Source organism: Elgaria multicarinata, chromosome 19 (genome assembly GCF_023053635.1).
Source record: "Elgaria multicarinata webbii isolate HBS135686 ecotype San Diego chromosome 19, rElgMul1.1.pri, whole genome shotgun sequence".
Lineage (NCBI taxonomy): Eukaryota > Metazoa > Chordata > Lepidosauria > Squamata > Anguidae > Elgaria > Elgaria multicarinata.
In genome coordinates this window covers 7,924,999-7,945,387 of record NC_086189.1, presented here as the reverse complement: position 1 = coordinate 7,945,387, position 20,389 = coordinate 7,924,999, and the positions used below count along the sequence as shown (strand labels likewise).

Here is a 20,389-nt window from a genome sequence, read left to right as displayed (position 1 = left end):
GCCCAGTGGGGATTGGTCAGACAGGTCCACGCCCAACACTCTAAGCCCTACACTGCATTGTCTGCCTGGTAGGGTCTCTCTCGCGGCGGAGAGCAGTGTGCAGGCGATAGGCGCAGAGGCCTATTTATTTATTTATTTATTACATTTCTATGCCGCCCAATAGCCGAAGCTCTCTGGGCGGTTCACAAAAATTAAAACCGTAGTAAAACAATCAACAGGTTAAAAGCACAAATACACAATGCAATATAAAAAGCACAACCAGAATAAAAACCACGCAGCAAAATTGATATAAAATTAAAATACAGAGACTTCTGTATTTCAAAGTGCTGGTATTGACATTTAAGGCCCTAAACGGTTTGGGGCCAGGTTATTTGAAGGAACGCCTCCTCCCATATGTACCTACCCGGACCTTAAGATCATCTACAGGGGCCCTTCTCCGTGAGCCCCTGCCAAAGGAAGTGAGGCAGGTGGCTACTAGGAGCAGGGCCTTCTCGCTGTGGCACCCCAGTTGTGGAATGAGCTCCCCAGAGAGGTCCGCCTGGCACCTACACTGTCCTCCTTTCGTCGCCAGCTAAAGACCTTTTTATTCTCTCAGTATTTTAACACTTAATTTTAACTTAAATTTAAATTATACTGTTTTAACTCTGTATTTTAACCTTATATCAATTTTGCTGCGTGGTTTTATCCTGGTTGTGCTTTTCATACTGTATTTTGTATTTGTGTTTTTAACCTGTCGGTTGTTTTATGATGGTTTTAATTTTTGTGAACCGCCCAGAGAGCTCCAGCTATTGGGCGGTATAAAAATGTAATAAATAAATAATAAATAAATAAATAAAAACTTCTGTTGACCGTGTATTTCGCTCCCGCTCAACCACCACAAAGGTGTCCACCCCATTCCCCGACGCATCTCTCCTCCTCCCACTGGGAGCCAATCTGGAGGAAGGGCCCATTGAAAATGGGCCCTTCCTCCAGAAGAGGTGCGGAACAGAAGAGGTGCGCGACGGCCCAGATTCCCAGTGGAACAGCCACATCTGCGTTGCCCACCTAAAGAAAAGCAGCCAAACAGGTCTCCTTCCCTGGAAGCCTCCCGACTCACCTCCAGCTCCTGCTCTTTCTCATGCACCAAAGCGACTCCGCCATCTTGGTTTTTTTCTGCAGACCAAGACTCCTCCAAAGACCTCTGTTGGGACTTGGCCTCTTCTAAGCGCTGGACGAGAGCGTCTTTGCTCTTCAGCGACAGGCTCAACTGCTCTATACGTCTAAAACGCCAACACTGAAAGGTTACAACTTCGGCGGAGAAGAAAGGGTTCGACACACAGGCTGACCGATGCGCCTAATTCATGGAGTGTCTTGTCTCATCGCAGACCCACAACAAGCCCAAGGGGAGGGGAAGAACCCCAAACTAAAGGAAAAGCTGGCCAAATCCCTGTTCAAGCTACCGATTGTGCTCCCTACTTCATAGACGTATCCATAAGGAACACAACAACTGGAGTCAAAACTACCTCGAAATACAAGCCTAACCCCAATGGCAGGTTTTTATAACGCAGAGAGAAGTAATTTTGTTCATCAGCAGCTGCAAGAGAGCAGAAATTGCTGTGCCCCTCCCAGCGACAAGCTGGCTTACTATACTACAGGCAACAGCCTACTTTAACTGCTGCATAAATTGGACAATGTAAGTAGATATGCATAAAATGGTATGAAAAACCAACGTTTCCTGGTATGTGGACAAGCCAGAGCAAAGGTTGGGACTGGAGGCGTTTGGAAACTGAATCTAACCACAGCGCCTGTTCAGACGATACTTCAGGCTCTGTGGTTACCGAAACTGTGGTTTTCTGGGGTTAGCACTAATTATAAACCACGCTGTCGCACACACTTTAAGCCACAGTTAGAGCCACTAACCCTGATGTAGACGGTCCGACTGTGGTTAGTGAGTGAATAGGGTTTAGCGAAACGCATCGCTGTCGCTGAACCAAAAGCCTTAACCAGCAGGGTTTAAGGTGTCTTCTGAACAGGCCCATAGTTCCCCACGACTTCTGAGCTCAGGGAACTGCGGTTTGTTTAAATTACGGTTAGCGAAAATAAGCCAGGATCAAACCATGGTTTCAGATCCTGGCTTGTTCTCATCTATAGTTTAAACGAACTAAAGTTCCACTAGTTTGAACGTCATCGCAATTCGTTTACAAGTGGAAGCTTCTGACCTCCTCCTTTGGTGCAGGAAAGAGGAGAGAGCAGACAGGCCTGAGGTTTGCCACAAATGTTTCCTATTGTGGGACACCATGTTAGGTCTGAACCAGGCCATAGACCCGGACAAGCTGGAAAATAAACCAGCTTGAGAATAGGGGAACGAAACTCGGCTCATCAAGGATAAGGGCCTAACCTGTCTTTTTCTTCTAGCGCCGTCAACATTTCCAGATCCTTCGGCTGCACGTTTGTAATCAACGAAAGCTGCTGTTCGGCGGCCAGTCTTAGAACTCTCTCCCGCTCCGCCATTGCGAGGGCATTCTCTATTCCCTCCTGGGCCGTTTTAAGATCCTGTTCTCAGAAAGCAGGAGAGGCACAATGAACAAACTGTCAAAAACTGGGAACATTCTGCAATCAACATCATCATTCTGCAATCAACATCATCATTCACACAGCAAGGCCTGTCATTCGTGGTGAAGGAAGGCGGCCTCTATCCACCACGCATCTACATATGAAGTAACTGTGTGAATCAAGTGCTCCAATGTGCAGGCAATTCAGTTTGCAGGATCCAACCTCTTCCTTAAAACAGGGACAGAGCGAGTCAAGTGCACAAAAATCAAGGATATGAAGAGCCAAGGCTGACCAGCTCACTAATGGTTCAAACCAAGAGCCTGCAACCTGATACCCTTCAGAAGCTTTGGACTACAACTGCCATCATGCCTCATCACTGCCCATGTTGGCTGGGCCTGGTGTAAGTCATAGTCCGAAGCATCTAGGGGTCCCAGGTTGCCTACCCGTGCTTTATTCACATGGGTAAGAAGAGTGCCCACTCCCGCCACGACAGACTGGCAACCCTTGGCCAGTTAAGGTGGTGTACCAGCCTTATACCCTGTGACCCAACTTGACTAGTCCAAGTTCAACTTTCCCTGCCCTCACCATTTCCTTTCTCTTTGGAAAGGGAAGCAGAATGGTGCGGAAAATCAGACGGTGTTCTTCTAAGACAACGAGAACACATTACACCAGGCCTTGTCCAGCTTCACTGGCTGCCAGTCCAGGTCCGGGCCCGATTCAAAGTGCTGGTATTAACATTTAAAGCCCTAAAAGGCTTGGGGGCAGGTTATCTGAAGGAATGCCTCCTCCCACATGTACCTGCCTGGACCCTAAGGTCATCCTCAGGGGTCCTTCTCCGCGAGCCCCTGCCAAAGGAAGTGAGGCAGGTGGCTACCAGGAGCAGGGCCTTCTCTGCTGTGGCACCCCGGCTGTGGAATGAGCTCCCTAAGGAGGTTCGCTTGGCACCTACGTTATGTGCTTTTAGACACCAGGTGAAGACCTTTTTATTCTCCCAGCATTTTAACAATCTATAAATAAATTTTAACTTGGTGTTTTAAAGTCGTAATTTTGCATTGCTGCTGTTTTTATCCGGTTGAGCTTTTATATTGTATTTTATACTATGTTTTTATACTGTTGTTTTATACTTTGAAGGTTTTTAATTTTTGTGAACCGCCCAGAGAGCTCCAGCTATTGGGCGGTATAGAAATGTAATAAATAAATAAATAAATAAAATCCTCAGGGGTCCTTCTCCGCAAGCCCCTGACAAAGGAAGTGAGGCAGGTGGCTACCAGGAGGAGGGCCTTCTCCGCTGTGGCACCCCGGCTGTGGAATAAGCTTCCTAGAGAGGTTCGCCTGGCATCTACATTATACTCTTTTCGACGCCACGTGAAGACCTTTTCATTCTCCTACAATCTTCGCCTTTTAAATTCGATGTTTTACATCTGCATTTTAAAGCTGCATTTTACATTTCTTCATTGTTGCTTGGTTTTATTTCTGGTTGTACTTTTCTATGGTACTTTCCCATCGTATTTTTTCATACTGTGGTTGAAGTTTTAAACTGTATTTTAAACTGCGTTTCACGGTCTTCATTTTTTGTGAACCGCCCAGAGAGCTTCGGCTATTGGGCGGTACAGAAATGCAATAGATAAATAAGTTCTCGCACATTACTGCAAGCAGCGGGGACGGGGTCTCAAACCAGGACACCCAGCGGTCGGGGCACCACTGGCACTCACTGGAGCTCCCCTGAAAACCTGGCTCAGCCCTGCAACTCACAAATGTCAGTAATTGTCAGATGACTTCACAGGCTAACCCCAGCTCAGTCGCAGCTACAACAAGCATCAGCCGACGCTTGGTGCTGGCTCATTCATAGAATCATAGAATAGCAGAGTTGGAAGGGGCCTACAAGGCCAACAAGTCCAACCCCCTGCTCAATGCAGGAATCCACCCTAAAGCATCCCTGACAGGTGGCTGTCCAGCTGCCTCTTGAAGGCCTCTAGGGTGGGAGAGCCCACAACCTCCCTAGGTAACTGATTCCATTGTTGTACTGCTCTAACAGTCAGGAAGTTTTTCCTGATGTCCAGCCGGCATCTGGCTTCCTTTAACTTGAGCCCGTTATTCCGTGTCCTGCATTCTGGGAGGATCGAGAAGAGATCCTGGCCCTCCTCTGTGTGACAACCTTTCAAGTCCTTGAAGAGTGCTCTCATGTCTCCCTTCAATCTTCTCTTCTCCAGGCTAAACATGCCCAGTTCTTTCAGTCTCTCTTCATAGGGCTTGGTTTCCAGACCCCTGCCTTCTTCAAAGCTTCACCATCCGATATGGTCCCCTATCTCCGGCCCTACAATGCCCCTCGGATCCTAGTCTGCTTATTTCGGCCTCAACCGAGCCTTTCTGGACCCCATCCGTGTCTCAGCACCTGACAACTATCCGCAGTCCCCTTCTGAGGCACATCAGTGGCAATTCCACTTCCAAAGGACTTCCTGCCTCGAAGATACAGTCATTACCCACATTTTACCAATTTGGGAAGGGCTGCTTCTCGTGTCACCGCCGAAAGGCGACAAGGGCCACAGAAGTCCTGGAAAAGCATTACTACAAGAAACCGCCATTAACTCAGTGGCTCAGTTCGGGCAACACACAATAACCAACAGTGGTTTAAGCTGTCAGCCGTGACTTGAGCGGTCAACGGTTGGTATCCATATTGTCTGTTGGGCAAAAAACATCCCACAGTTGACGTTTCCCTCAAAAACACACACACACAAAAAACAACACAGAGAAACACAACCGGCTACAGAGTTGACTAGTTGCACACCCGGTGGTTAGCATGTAGTCTGTCGGGCTCAGTGGAGTTTTCCAACCCACTGAGTTGACAAGGGAGAGGGCCTTTTCAGTGGTGGCCCCCCAATTATGGAATGATCTCCCCCACGAGGCTCGCCTGGCGCCAACATTGTTATCTTTTCGGCGCCAGGTCAAGACCTTTCTCTTCTCCCAGGCATTTAACAACATATGCTAAGTTTGTTTGTTTTTTAATGGACCCCAGAACTGTTGTTGTTTAAAATGGATACTGTTTCATACTGTTGTTTTTATATTTTTTGATGGTTTTTAAATTTTGTATACTTTTTAATGTCGACTGTTTTTTAACTTTTGTAAACCGCCCAGAGAGCTTCGGCTATGGGGCGGTATATGAATTTAATAAATAAATAAATTTAATAATAAATAAATATTTCGCCTGGGTACCGAGTTCCCAGGCAGGAGCAGCTAAAATTGTGCCAGCCGCTCTGCTGCAGCCAGAACAACTCGCAGAGGCTGCTGGGATAGCACCGGGAGGAAGTGAATTTTGAAAAAAGAAAAGCCATTCTACCAACTAGAAGGACAGGGGGACAAGATCCAACCACTGGTTTGAAGGGCAAGGGTCCCAATTCGGAGCAATAATATATGCACATTCTACATCTGTAATGTAATGTATTAAATTGTATGGTGCTTGATTGGAGTGCTGGTTTTTATACCGTAATAAACTTATTCATTCATTCAATTCGGAGCTTTTAGTGAGCAAAAAAATCGTCGCCACAAGTGTAAGCCATTTTGAGCCAGAGAGGTTTTCCCCATTTTCGTACTTTGAACTGCCATCCCGCCCTCAATATTTCACTAATCTTCTTGAAACGTGCAGGGTATATAAAACCAGCATTTCTTTCTGGCAGGTCTCCGTTTCAGAAAGATGGGTGAAACATTTTCCATTTTATGAACGTCAGAATGACCCGCCCCCAATTTCGGCCTTAACATGGTGGAATGCTCTTTTCACTGATCGCCTATAATATGGGCTGTGTCAGTCAAATGCCGGCTTGACTAGTAGCCCCCTCAACGCCAGTCCCACCCACCCACAGTTGTGTAGGAACATGCTGTGTGGGGAGTACCCACAAAATAGTCAACTGTGGGTTAACTACTCCCCACCACCACCACTGACTAATGCGTTGTCCGAACGCAGCCAGTGAAACAGACGGACTTGCCTCCTCCAGAAGGCCGATCTTCCTTGTCAGCCTTTCTTCCACTTGCTGGACGGTCTTCCGCGCCTCCTCCTTCAGCCGCTGGATTTCAGCATCGCCCCCTTGAGCCAAGCTTTCCACTGCTTTGCTGCAAAGACACGAGATCTTGAAATATCAGCCAACAAGGAAGTTAGGCACAGAGTGGGGGCAGGGCGGGGCAGGGGGGTCGTTGAAGCTTAAGGAGAGAGACGGTAAGTTGGGAGAGGAAGATGATTTGAGCCGCGGCGTTGGGAACTGACTGAGGAAAAGAGAGGCAGTGCTTGAAGGAGCTGGTGGTGCGGCGCAAGAGATGCGCCAGCAGGCCGATACCACTTCAAAGAAAGGAAAGGAACCTCTCGTGCAAGCACTGAGTCATTACTGACTCTTGGAGGGACGCCAGCTTTCGCTGACGTTTTCTTGGCAGGCCTTATAGCGGGGTGGTTTGCCGTTGCCTTCCCCAGCCGTGATTGCCTTTCCCCCAGCTAACTGGGTACTCATTTTACCGATCTCGGGAGGATGGAAAGCTGAGTCGACCCGAGCCAGCTGCCTGAAACCAGCTTCCGCTGGGATCGAACTCAAGCCGTGGGGAGAGTTTCGGCTGCAGAAACTGCTGCTTTACCGCTCTGCGCCACACGAGGCTTTTACATGCTCGGACACCGCAAGGAAGGAAACGTAGACGTCTTTCAGAAGAGAGCGGCTTTCCCCTTGCAAAACTCAGATATGGAAGCCGAATTGGAGACACCATCTGGGACGCAGACTGCTCAGGCTAATCCCCAGACATCACCGGGCGGGGAGGGGGACAGCTATCACCCACAAACCTTCAAGGAGAGTCATTAGCAAAGACATTTTTCTCCCTTCCCCGTAATACTAGAACCCAGCGGGGTCATCCCATGAAGCTGATGAGTGGGAGATTCAGGGCAGAGAAAAGGAAGGACGTCTTCACACAGCGCAGAGTCAAACTCTGGAATTCGCGACCACAAGATGGCCACCAATCTGGATGGGTTGAAAAGGGGGTTGGATAAATTCCTGGAGAAGGCTATCAAGGGCAACTAGTCCTGATGGCTAAGTGCAATCTCCAGAATCAGAGACAGTAAGCCTGCATACGCTAGTTGATGGGGAACATGGGCGGGAAAGTGCTATTGTACCATGTCCTGCCTTATTATTATTATTATTATTATTTATTTATTTATATAGCACCATCAGTGTACATGGTGCTGTACAGAGTAAAACAGTAAATAGCAAGACCCTGCCGCATAGGCTTACAATCTAATAAAATCATAGTAAAACAATAAGGAGGGGAAGAGAATGCAAACAAGAGAATGCAAACAGGTACAGGGTAGGGTAAGCAGGCACAGGGTAGGGTAAAACTAACAGTAGAAAGTAACAGTAGCCTTGTTACCAACATTTGTTGGTACAAGTGGTAAATGTTGGTACAAACAACATTTGTTGTTACCAACACTTGGGACCAACATTGGCCTTGTTGGTCCCTGGCCAATGGCTGGTTGGCCGCTGTGTGAACAGAATGCTGGTCTAGATGGACCCTCGGTCTGATCCAGCAGGGCTCTTCTGATGTTATTAAATGCAGCCGAGCAGAGCGAGACTTACGAAGCCTTGATGAGCAGCCTTTCCCGTTCCTGCAGTTCTCGTTTCAGGCTTTCCAGCTCAACTTTGAGTTCAATATTCTATTGGAGCCAAAGAAGAAGAAGAAACAAAAGCCGGCTCAGTCCAGCAAAACTGCTACATCCCTCACATCTCCTCAATAAAACAGGTGGTTTGAAGATTAGGAAGCTGCATCAAACACAGTCAGATCATTGCTCCACCGCGCTCAGTACTGCCTACTCTGAGTGGCAGTCGGACTGCCATCATCTGGCAGGGGTTTAGCCACGGGCAGACCAGACTGGGACAGCATTTTTAAAGCCTCAGTTGACTCCAGTCTTTGGCTGAGACAATAACTATATGGCTCGGGTCCAGGTTATTTGAAAGAACGTCTTCTCCCTTATGAGCCTGCCCGTGCTTTGAGATCTTCTGGAGGAGCCCTTCTTTCAGTCCCACCATCTTCACAGGCGCGCTTGGTGGGAACGCGGGAGAGGGCCTTCTCGGTGGCTGCTCCAGTGCTCTGGAACTCTCTTCCCCGGGAATGCCAGTCTGGCTCCCTCCTTGATGGGCTTTCGGAAGCAGGCTAAAACTTTTTTGTTCCAGCAGGGCTTTGGAGAATAATCTGTCCCTCCATCTATGTTAATTGACTTATAATTTTGTTGTGTATTTTAAATGTGTGTGTCCCCCCCCCTTTTCAAAGGCCCAGTATTGGGCAAAAGGCGGGATACAAATAATAATAATAGTGATAATAATAATAATTTTTCTCTAGCTCAGCTAACTGAGCACACTGAGAGCTGTCCTTGGTCCTGATTCCCTGGATCCACGAAGAGCTGAGCCAACAGGACACGGGGTTGCCTTGACCTGTCCTGACTTCCCGTGACTTGCCTGACCTTAACCTGACATATGTGACTGGACATGACCTGAGTGACTCTACCTGATCTACCTGACTCAATGGCCTGGTTCAGACAACACGCTAAACCATGCTGCTTAGCGTGTTGTCTGAACCAGGCCAGTCTGATTTATTTCACCTGGATATGTCTGGCGTCGCCTTGCCTCTTCTCTTGCAGGTCCTGAGACATGGCGACCAGGATCAAGGGCTAGATACTTTATCTGCTTGCCGTAGCTGATCAGCCCATCGCCATGGTTGGTATGGTGACTGTGGTGACCTTAATTGCATGTTCCTGTACTATATGCACAGTGAAATTCCCATTTCAGACACGTCTTAGAAAGCCTTATTGCCCAAGAATAGAATCATAGAATCGTAGAGTTGGAAGGGGCCTACAAGGCCATCGAGTCCAACCCCCTGCTCAATGCAGGAAGCCACCCTAAAGCATCCCCGAAAGATGGCTGTCCAGCTGCCCCTTGAAGGCCTCTAGTGTGGGAGAGCCCACAACCTCCCTAGGTAACTGATTCCATTGTCATACAGCTCTAACAGTCAGGAAGTTTTTCCTGATGTCCAGCCAGAATCTGGCTTCCTTTAACTTGAGACCGTTATTCCGTGTCCTGCACTCTGGGAGGATCGAGAAGAGATCCTGGCCCTCCTCTGTGTGACAACCTTTTAAGTATTGGAAGAGTGCTATCATGTCTCCCCTCAATCTTCTCTTCTCCAGGCTCAACATGCACAGTTCTTTCAGTCTCTCTTCATGGGGCTTTGTTTCCAGACCCCTGATCATCCTGGTTGCCCTCCTCTGAACACGCTCCAACTTGTCTGCGTCCTTCTTGAATTGTGGAGCCCAGAACTGGACGCAATACTCTAGATGAGGCCTAACCGGGGCCGAATAGAGAGGAACCAAGATCTCACATGATTTGGAAGCTATACTTCTATTAATGCAGCCCAAAATAGCATTTGCCTTTCTTGCAGCCTAAATTGGGCTAAAGCGTCTACCGGAACAGAACATACAGTTCCTTTAAGCTAGGCATCAGCAGCTGCTTAACTGGCTCTCACTTTGGGGAATGAACAGCTGGACTTAAAAAAAAAAAAAGAACATTCTCTCCAATATTCATTTGATCATCTCTCCGTACGGCACTGCTGAATGAAGCAGCGAAAGAAACACATGTAAGAGAAGCAGACAGCTTATATTAACATGAATCATCTTCCTGCCACAGTTAGCTTGATGTGTGAGAGGATTATAATGTAATTTCTGAAAGTCTTTGTTTCTCTGATAAGAGAGTCAGAGCAAGCAAGCAATTTATATTAAGTAGGAAAGAAGTTCTTTGATTAGGCCTCCTACTAATGCAATTGTTTTATTTCAGTCCTGAAACAGCATCGTTTAAGAAGTAATCCTATACATCGTACAAAGGTCATGTGCAACTCCTTATTACTGTACGTCTCGCAGCTGAGGAATAATGAAGCCGCTTCACTGAAACGTCCAATGCTCAAGCAGATCCAGAGGGAGAGAGAGAGAGATGTTGCGCGCAGAAAAGCACACAGCATGCAGCCCTACGCACATGGGCTGGGTAGTAAGTCCTGCCCTGCCCAATTGGACTTGTCTCCTTGTCAGCATCTTCAGGATCGCAACCAAATTATTATTATTATTATATTTATTTGTATCCCGCCTTTTGCCCAGTACTGGGCCTCAAGGCAGCCTTACAAAATTTAAAACATATACATTTTAAACCTAGGAAAAGAAATGTACCCCCCAAAAAATTACAATGTTAAAACATAAATTTTACAAGTCCTTAACATAGATGGAGGACCAGATTATACTCCAAAGGCCTGCTGGAACAAACAAGTTTTCCCCTGCTTCCGAAAGCCCATCAAGGAGGGAGCCAGCCTAGCTTCCCCGGGAAGAGAGTTCCAGAGCACCGGAGCAGCCACCGAGAAGGCCCTCTCCCATGTTCCCACCAAGCACGCCTGTGAAGATGGTGGGACTGAAAGAAGGGCTTCTCCAGAAGATCTCAAAGCACGGGCGGGCTCATAAGGGAGGATACGGTCTTTCAGATAACCTGGACCCGAGCCATATAGGGCTTTATAGGTCATTAGCAGCACCGGTGGTTCAGTTCAGACGTCACTCACGTGACACCCACAGCGGAGAGCGTGCGGGCTCACACACTCCCTCCTCCCCTCAGCACACACAGCGGCGGCAGTAACAAATGCCGTGGTGCGACTGGGAAAGGGACTCAAAATCAAGGCGGCCGATATAACGCCCTTCTATAAAGCCACCTTGAAGCCACATCTCAACTGCCACGTATACCTCTGCCACGCCCTGTCTCCCCAAAGACCCCGCAGAACAGGACAAGGCAGAGAAGAGGGCAACTCAAAATGATCTGTGAACTGGGGCACCTTCCAAATGAGTTGGACTACAAATCCCATCATCCCCAGCAACTGACGAGAAGCTGTAGTCCAAGTCAGCTGGAGGGTTGGGGAAATCTAGACTGAAGTTTGAGGGGACAAAAAAAAATATGACTAAGGGAATAGGATAGGTTTTTTAAAAAATAAAAAATTGTACAGTATGGAATGCTTTGCCTCCCCACTCTCATAACTGAAGACCTTGGGTGTCAAGCAAGGACTCCCTTCACCTATTTGGCCTTGCCCATACGTTCAGATCGACTCCGGAGGCTAAAATGAGTTAGGGTGGCGAGTACCAGTAAAATGAGTTAGGGTGGCAAGTACAGGGGCTTTTGGCGGATGGCCCCACCGTTAGAGACCTCCAGTTGATTGACACTTAGCCCCTTCAATGAGGGCCTTTTAAGGCGGAGTTAAACTCCTCTTCATTGCAGCCTGTGAACGGCTTAGAGAGTTCACAGTAGTTGCCCTCTTAGTGACTGCACATGAACCTGATGTACCTAAAATTGCATCTTGTAATGCTCCTCTTTGCACGTTGCGCTGTGAGAGCATGGCCCTAGAAGGCAGCTTATAAATACTTTGAATGAATGAATAAATGAGCAATGAATGAATGTGATGGGCAGTAGTTCCAGGACTTTTTTCTTCTTTTTTGTGCATCATTAATAGATTGAATTCACTGCCATGCTCAGTGACAAGCATAGGTTTAGGTGGCTTTAACATGGAACCAGACAAAGTCTAACGTGGGATGTCCGTCAACTGATATTCATTGTGATCGCGAAATAGAACCTCCAGAATCAGAGGCAGTGTACCTGCAGAGAATCGCTTGGGGGTGGGAGCAAACAGTAGAGAAAGATCGTTGCTAGCACTGGGCAGAATTTTTCAACCTATTTATTTAGGGGGGGGGGGAGTGAGGTGAAAAGAAATTGGACCCAAAAATTGTGTGAAGGGGTGAGAATTCTGGAGAAATGTCTCTGGGTGTGGGACTTCAGTGGTTGCCTTACTGGAAAGCCTGGCTAAGTCCTCTAGGGGAGGCTTCCCAAAAATGCTCAAACAGCGGGAGAGCAAGGACAGAAGTGGGCAGGGAATGGTAAAAGAAAGAGCACACACACACCTTCGCCATCTCATTACAGTAAGGCAAGCCCTGAAGCCCTGCACCCCAGTATCCGAGGCATTAAGTAAGCCTGTGTGCTCCAGCTGCTGGGGAACATGGGGGGGGGGGGGTGCTGTTGCACCCATGGCCTGCTTTGTTGGTCCTTGGTCGACAATTGGTTGGCCACTGTGTGAACAGAGTGCTGGGCTAAATGGACCCTTGGTCTGATCCAGCATGGCACGTCTTACGTTCTTATTCCTTACCATTGAATATGCTGGCTGCATAGCCTACCCCAGGTTTAAAAACCACCCATTTCCCAAATCTCCCTGTACTCCCCTTTCCCTCCATCCAGATTTCCCCTGATAAAAATCCCTTCCTTTCCTCTAGTGTGATCAACCCATACTCCCATTTTAACCCCACAACAACCCTGTGATGTAGAACTAGCCCAAGGCGACACAGTGAGCTTCACGAAAACAGATCTCAACCTTTTACACCACGTTGTTTTCAGAAATACCCAAGATGTAATGATGGCCACCAAGAGGGTCGGAAAAATTCCCGGAGGAGAAGGCTATCAAGGGCTACTAGCCCTGATGGCTATGCGCTACCTCCAGTATCTCAGGCAGTAAGCCCGTGTGCACCAGTTGCTGGGGAACATGGGTGGGAGGGTGCTGTTGCACCACGTCCTGCTTGTGAGTTTCTGGTCAACAGCTGGTTGGCCACTGTGTGAACAGAGTGCTGTTCTAGATGAACCCTCGGTCTGATCCAGCAGGGCTCTTCTAACGCTCTGAAATTTCTCTGAAATTCTCAACATCCCAACGAAAGAGGCAGAAAAAAGACTGCGCCAACTACCTCTTTCACAGGGAAACAAAGAGGTTGAAAAAGATCCGGTGGTTTTTCGTGCTGGAGGTCGGCCACTGTTGGAAAGAGGGCACTTGAGAACTTTTAGGGCTCCCCTCTGCATGTGCACGCCAGTTCCTTCCTCCACTTCTTGGGGCATCATGACATCCGAGTTGGGGCAATCTATGGATTAGCGCAAGCCCCAAGTGGCCTCCAAGACAGACTCATAAACCAGCGGCACGCAATGGGGTGGGGTGGGGGGGATACACACGGGAGCTCACTGGGCCCCTCAACCACAGTCTGGACGTCAGAACTGTGCCAGCAAGTTAGAGGGATTTCAAGATACCTACAATGCGGTAGATGTCTTCATTGGGACCATCGAATTTCTGCTGCATGCGCTCTTCCAGGAAGTAGATTCGCAGCTTCAGGTTGAAGTTCTCTTTCCGCAGCTCAGTGATTTGCTGTGACAGGAGAGAAAGGAGCACGTGACATAGACAGCAGGTGAACGGAGCTCACCCAATGGGAACGGGTCCTCTCAGTGTAGCTTTTGCACGCAAGAGCTACGACAACACAAGATTTCCGGTTGAGAACGCTCGGCGAGTTCCACACCCGCCTTCAGACCATGCTGGTGCCTTCCAGACGTTTTGGACTACAACTCCCAGCATTCCAGACCATTGGCCACGCTGGCTGGGGCTGGTGGATGACGAAGTCCAAAACATAAAGGGTGGTGCAGAGGTTGCACAAAATGAAATGTAGCACCACATCTAAGTCTTTAAACGGCCTTGCTGAAAATTTGGGGCCTCGGCAAATTTGGCAGTTATGAAACGGTTTTTTTATTTATTTATTTATTTATTTATTTATTTCTATTGCATTTTTATACCACCCAACAGCCGAAGCTCCCTGGGCGGTTCACAAAAACGAAAACCATTCAAAGTATAAAACAAACAGTATAAAAACATGATATAAAATACACATTAAAAACTGATTAAAAACCATACATGATTAAAACATCTTTACAACATCCTTAAAACATCCTAAAGACATTCTAAAATTTCACTGGATAGGCCTGTGGGAACAGATCAGTCTTTATTGCTTCTTTTCAAGAGAGTTTGGGAGACCAATGAATTCTGTGCCACGATAAACTTCAATTAATCATCGGCTCATCATACCAGTGGACGCTTAAAGGGACGCCTTCCAGCAACCAATGCTACTGTGCGCAAGAAACAGTGCATTCACCTGCCCAAGCAGAAACACGCTCAGGGTCATACCGCTCACACACCTCTGCTCTACAGCCCAAAGAATGTGTGAGCTTCGTTTCAGGCTTGGCCAAAAATTCTCACAAGAAAAGGCAAAAGCAGGGTGAAGCGTGTGCGTTTCAAGGACAGTGTTAGGGGACTTCACAGGCCGCGGCCACCATCTGAAAGTTCCCCCAGAGTGTCACATGGAGCAACAGGACCTATTGTTCTGGGGGAACTAAAATGGCGGCCATCCGGAGCCCATCAAGGGTCGGTAGCAGGCCTTCCAGGCGTCACCAGTGTTTACACGAATATATATCTCTACTTATAGATCTGCCAACTAGTTCTTTGATTTTAAATGTTTTAATTGAGAACTGGGGGAGGGAGGGTTGTTTTTTTTAATGTTCTGATGTTAATGCTTTTATCTCTTTTAACTGTGAACGTCTTGCACTTTAAACTCTTATGTTGCAAACCACTTCAGGATGTGTGTTTTTGACAGTCATGCGGGTCTATAAATCTATTAAGGGTGCATGTTCAGACAGAAAAAAGTCCTACAACCCTTGGGTCTCTCCATCACCTTCGGAGCTAGGAAGGGCAGCAGAGCGCTGTGCTGAAATGTCTTGTTATTAAGAGCAGGGCAGGAAGGGTGGGGGACAGTTTTCACTGATTTTTCATTCAGATTGCCAGCTACAAAACCCTCCCCCAAGTACTTTGCATTTATTTGCATTAAACTAGTCCTAACTGTTAACTTTTTCGGTACGAACCAATGAACTTACGAACGTCGCAACATACAAACGTCGCATTTTCCAAAAGACTACTTACAGGGTCAAGCGATCTACGCATGGATTAAAAACAACCTGCTTTAAACAGCGGTAACAAACCATGGCTGGACGCTGGCTCGACACCGTGGCCTGCAGTCAGCGTTTGAACAGGCATTCCGTGCTTCAAATGTTATAAACCGCAAGCACCTCGACACCCACTTGCTGCTTCATGAGCAGCTTGGAAAAGAGCCGCCCACTGGAGTAAACAGGAAGCTTTTTTCGAGAATTGCCATATTTTGGGGGTGGGGATGGGACTTTCAAAAGGATTAATCATAAAATCACAGAATAGTAGGGCTGGAAGGGTCCTACAAGGCCATCAAGTCCAACCCCCTGCTCAGTGCAGGAATCCACCCTAAAGCATCCCTGACTGATGGCTGTCCAGTTGCCTCTTGACTGCCTCTAGCGTGGGAGAGCCCACGACCTCCCTAGGTAACTGGTTCTATTGTTGTACCACTTTAACAGTCAGGAAGTTTTTCCTGATGTCCAGCCGGAATCTGGCTCCCTGTAACTTGAGCCCATTATTCCATATTTATTTTTTTATTTTATTTTATTTAAGGATTTTTATGCCGCCATTCAGCCAAAAAAGGCTCTCACGGCAGCTTACAAAAGTATTTCTTGACAGTCCCTGCCCATAGGCTTACAATCTAAAAGACATGACACAAAAGGAAAGGGGATTGGGAGGGAGGAGGAGGAGGGGGAAAAGGAAAGCAAATTCAGGAACTACAATCTTAGTTGGAAAGTTCAGCAGTTACAGTTGACAGCAGGAGGGAGGGGGCTCTCAGCTGGAGCTGGACCCAGGCACGGTGGAGAGGAGAGGTGCCTGGCTGCTGCTTCCTCCCTCACTGGTGGCCTCTCCAGAGACAGTTGGTAGCAGGAGGGAGGGGGCTCTCAGCTGGAGCTGGACCCAGGCACGGTGGAGAGGGGCCTGGCTGCTGCTTCCTCCCTCACTGGTGGCCTCTCCAGAGACAGTTGGTAGCAGGAGGGAGGAGGCTCTCAGCTGGAGCTGGACCCAGGCATGGTGGAGAGGTGCCTGGCTGCTGCTTCCTCCCTCAGTGGTGGCCTCTCCAGAGACAATATCTTTACCCTAAGGTGCTTCATAGAATCATGGAATCATATAGTAGGGTTGGAAAGGGGCTATAAGGCCATCGAGTCCAACCCCCTGCTCAATGCAGGAATCCACCTTCAAGCATCCCTGACCGGTGGCTGTCCAGCTGCCTCTTGAAGGCCTCCAGTGTGGGAGAGCCCACCAGTGAAAGCTGCAGGAGTTATAATAGAGTGACCAGAGTGTCCTGCACCCTGGGAGGATCGAGAAGAGATCCTGGCCCTCCTCTGTGGGACAACCTTTCAAGTCCTTAAAGAGTGCTATCATGTCTCCCCTCAGTCTTCTCTTCTCTGGCATGTTTAGCCTAGAGAAGAGAAGATTGAGGAGAGACATGATAGCACTCTTCAAATACCTGAAAGGCTGTCGCACAGAGGAGGGCCAGGATCTCTTCTCAATCCTCCCAGAGCGCAGGACACAGAATAATGGGCTCAAGATACAGGAATTCTTCTCTCCCTAGCTGTGAAAAAAAAACACCAAACCGTCATTCCAACGGGAGGCTTTTTCCCAAGCCTGAATACTGCAGAGGGGAGCGAGGAGGGCAGCCACAGTCCAGGCGGAGAGGCTCCCACAATTATTATTATTATTTATTTATATAGCACCATCAATGTACCACAAGACACCAACTCCCCACCCCTAGTGCAGGTGCTTGCAAAAAAGAAAACTTTCCGAAAGAAAGAAACCAGAACTAGCCGGCAACCGGACTTAACGCTTTCTATCGAGTGTTGTTAGAAGAAAATGGGCAAGGAGATGTTCTGCAAGAGGCAGCAAATAAAGCTGCTTCGCCATATTGGAGACGTCCAGGAGGAGAAGGAAAAAAAACAAGCAGGTAAATTGAGCATCCTCCTTCAAAGATTTTAAACGTCCACTGCTTGCAGCTAAAGACACGCATGGCACCCGGAGGACGACTTCCTGTCCAACTGTCCTTCATTGCGTGCGACTTAACCTTCCCACAGGAAGAGGGTAAAAGAGCGGAGAACGCTATTAGCGGGGAAAGAAAGGCCTCTTCAATTTTTTACGAGCCCGAGTATGAAACATTCATTCAAATAAAGCGAGCGCCTTGCTTCCCCTCGGCCTGCCAGATGCTTTCCAAGCGGAGAAACCTAATACGTTGCTAATAAAATATTGATGCCCGCGCCTTTGTATAATGAAAGGGTTAGAAGCAGGTAGAAAAATACAAGCCACCAAAGCTGGACTGAGGCTGCTATCCTATACGCACTTACCTGGGAGTAAGCCCCACTGAACTCAATGGGGCTGACTTCCGAGTAGACATGTCTAGGATCGCACTTTGAGCCCGGGGAAATGCGGCCCGATAACAAAGATCCTGAACTCGACTCGACTCCAATTCCCTTAAAAAGCCCGCTCAAAACTCCGCGAGATGTCGCGATGGCAGCCGACTTGGACGGCTTGCGAGGGAATGAGATCAACATTACCCCCAGTATTGGAAGCAGCAATGCCTCTTATTTTGAGTGGCTGTATTTCTGGGCGCAAAGATTACTGCAGACGCTGACTGCAGCCAGGAAATCAGAAGACGTTGACTTCTTGGGAGGAGAGCAATGACAAATCTTGATAAAATAGTTAAGAGCAGAGACACCACACTGACAACAAAGGTCCGCATAGTTAAGGCAATGGTATTCCCCGTAGTAACCTATGGCTGCGAGAGCTGGACCATAAGGAAGGCTGAGCGAAGGAAGAGAGATGCTTTTGAACTGTGGTGTTGGAGGAAAATTCTGAGAGTGCCTTGGACTGCAAGAAGATCAAACCAGTCCACACTCCAGGAAATAAAGCCAGACTGCTCACTTGAGGGAATGGTATTAAAGGCAAAACTGAAGTACTTTGGCCACATAATGAGAAGACAGGATACCCTGGAGAAGAGGCTGATGCTAGGGAAAGTGGAAGGCAAAAGGAAGAGGGGCCGACCAAGGGCAAGATGGATGGATGATATTCTGGAGGTGACAGACTTGACCTTGGGGGAGCTAGGGGTGGCGACAGCCGACAGAAAGCTCTGGTGTGGGCTGGTCCGTGAAGTCACAAAGAGTCGGAAGCGACTGAACGAATAAACAACAACAACAAAAACGGGGAGCGTCTTAGAATCGCGGGTGTGTCTTAGGGGTTTTTTTTTCTGTTGGTGGTACTGAAATTAGTGTGCGTCTTACAATCGATGGTGTCTTACAATCAAAGATATACGGTACATCTAAAGCTGCAAAATTCTGCCTACATAAGATAGGGTGACCCTATGAAAAGGAGGACAGGGCTCCTGTATCTTTAACAGTTGCACAGAAAAGAGAATTTCTGCAGGTGTTATTTGTATATATGGAGAACCTGGTGAAATTCCATCTTCATCACAACAGTTAAAGGTGCAGGAGCTATACTAGAGTGACCAGATTTAAAAGAGGGCAGCTTTAACTGTTGTGATGAAGAGGAAATTTCACCAGGTTCCCCATATATACAAATGACACCTGCTGAAATTCCCTTTTCAATACAACTGTTAAAGATACAGGAGCCCTGTCTTCCTTTTCATAGGGTCACCCTAACATAAGACACTCAATTCAGAGGGACTTACTTCCAAGTATGAGCCTCATGTGGCGCACAGCGGTAAAGCAGCAGTTTCTGCAGCTGAAACTCTCCCCACAGCCTGAGTTCGATCCCAGTGGAAGCTGGTTTCAGGCAGCCAGCTCAGGTCGACTCAGCCTTCCATCCTCCCGAAGTCAGTAAAATGAGTACCCAGTTAGCTGGGGGAAAGGTAATAACGGCCGGGGAAGGCAACGGCAAACCACCCCGCTATAAGGCCTGCCAAGGAAACTTCAGCGAAAGCTGGCGTCCCTCCAAGAGTCAGTAATGACTCTGTGCTTGCATGAGAGGATACTTCCAAGTAAACACGCAAAGGATTTGGGGTATAAGGTTACCCTCACACAGAGGGCCAAAACAGAGAGCCATAAGTGCACCATTGAAAATTCAAATTGGCAGCAACTACTCTGAAACCTGCTCCCAGAAGCCTGTTCAACAGGAAGCCCGGGGATTGAATCTAGGAATTCAAGAGTACTTCAGATATAACAGAAGAAGCATCCACAAGTGCTAAACGTATAGCAAAAATGAAACGTTCTTTTTATTTATTTATTATTTTTTTCAAAAAAAAATCTAACCCGCCTCTTCATCCTGATTGAGGCAGGGAACAACAACAGCATAAAACATATAAAACATTAATCAAAACACAATATACATTGTTAAAACGTCCTAAAAACACACTAAACGCATCCTAGTTGTAAAATACAAAGATGTTCCATATGTTAACGTAGCCTTCCCCAACCTGATGCCCTCCAGACTACAACTCCCATCATGCCCAGCCAATTCAACTCTCATCATGCCCATTCAGATAACGGCACTGTTCTTTCTCAGCCCCTGCTTTTATTTAAAATCATAGAACACAAGAAGAAAGATGGAGGAAGTCCAGATAATTTCTTAGCCATTTTAGATACATATTTGTAAATTTCTTCGGCACCTCAATGTGTCAAGCAGAGTTTATTTCAGTTCCCTGCAAAGTTACTACCTGCTCTAACAACCAGGGTCGCCAAGATGCGTTCACTTACGGTTTCAAAATCCTTCATGGTCCGTGCTCTGGTTGGTGAAACAGTGTCTTCCGCCACATCAGGTAATACTACAAGTTTGAGAATAGAATTAAACAGGAGTCAGACTCCAGACATACTAGTATTATAGAATCCAAGAATAGTAGAGTTGGAAGGGGCCTATAAGTCCAATCCCCTGCTCAATGCAGGGATCCACCTTAAAGCATCCCTGACACATCCCTGCATAGAAAAACTGCAGCAGGCACTCAATTGAATAACCTCTGCAGGTTATCCAGCACTACACAGAAAAGAAAGTTTGGTTTTCAATTCCTATTTGT

General features: G+C 47.5%; 1 protein-coding gene across 4 annotated transcripts in view; it reads right to left on the bottom strand.

Moving 5' to 3' along the window:
* CDK5RAP2 (CDK5 regulatory subunit associated protein 2) overlaps nucleotides 1-20,389 on the bottom strand; it is a 189,705-nt gene that overhangs the window by 165,948 nt on the left and 3,368 nt on the right. For 3 of the 4 annotated variants that reach the window (XM_063144884.1, XM_063144882.1, XM_063144883.1), the window contains exons 1-2: nucleotides 2,378-2,532; nucleotides 1,097-1,259 (exon numbers count right to left, since the gene is read on the bottom strand). In XM_063144884.1, coding sequence (XP_063000954.1) covers nucleotides 1,097-1,259; nucleotides 2,378-2,490 — 276 coding nt within the window. In that variant the 5' untranslated portion in view covers nucleotides 2,491-2,532. Of the gene's footprint in view, nucleotides 1-1,096; nucleotides 1,260-2,377; nucleotides 2,533-6,509; nucleotides 6,634-8,129; nucleotides 8,207-13,683; nucleotides 13,795-20,075; nucleotides 20,144-20,389 lie in introns of those variants that run through there. The other variant, XM_063144885.1, reaches the window with a different exon arrangement.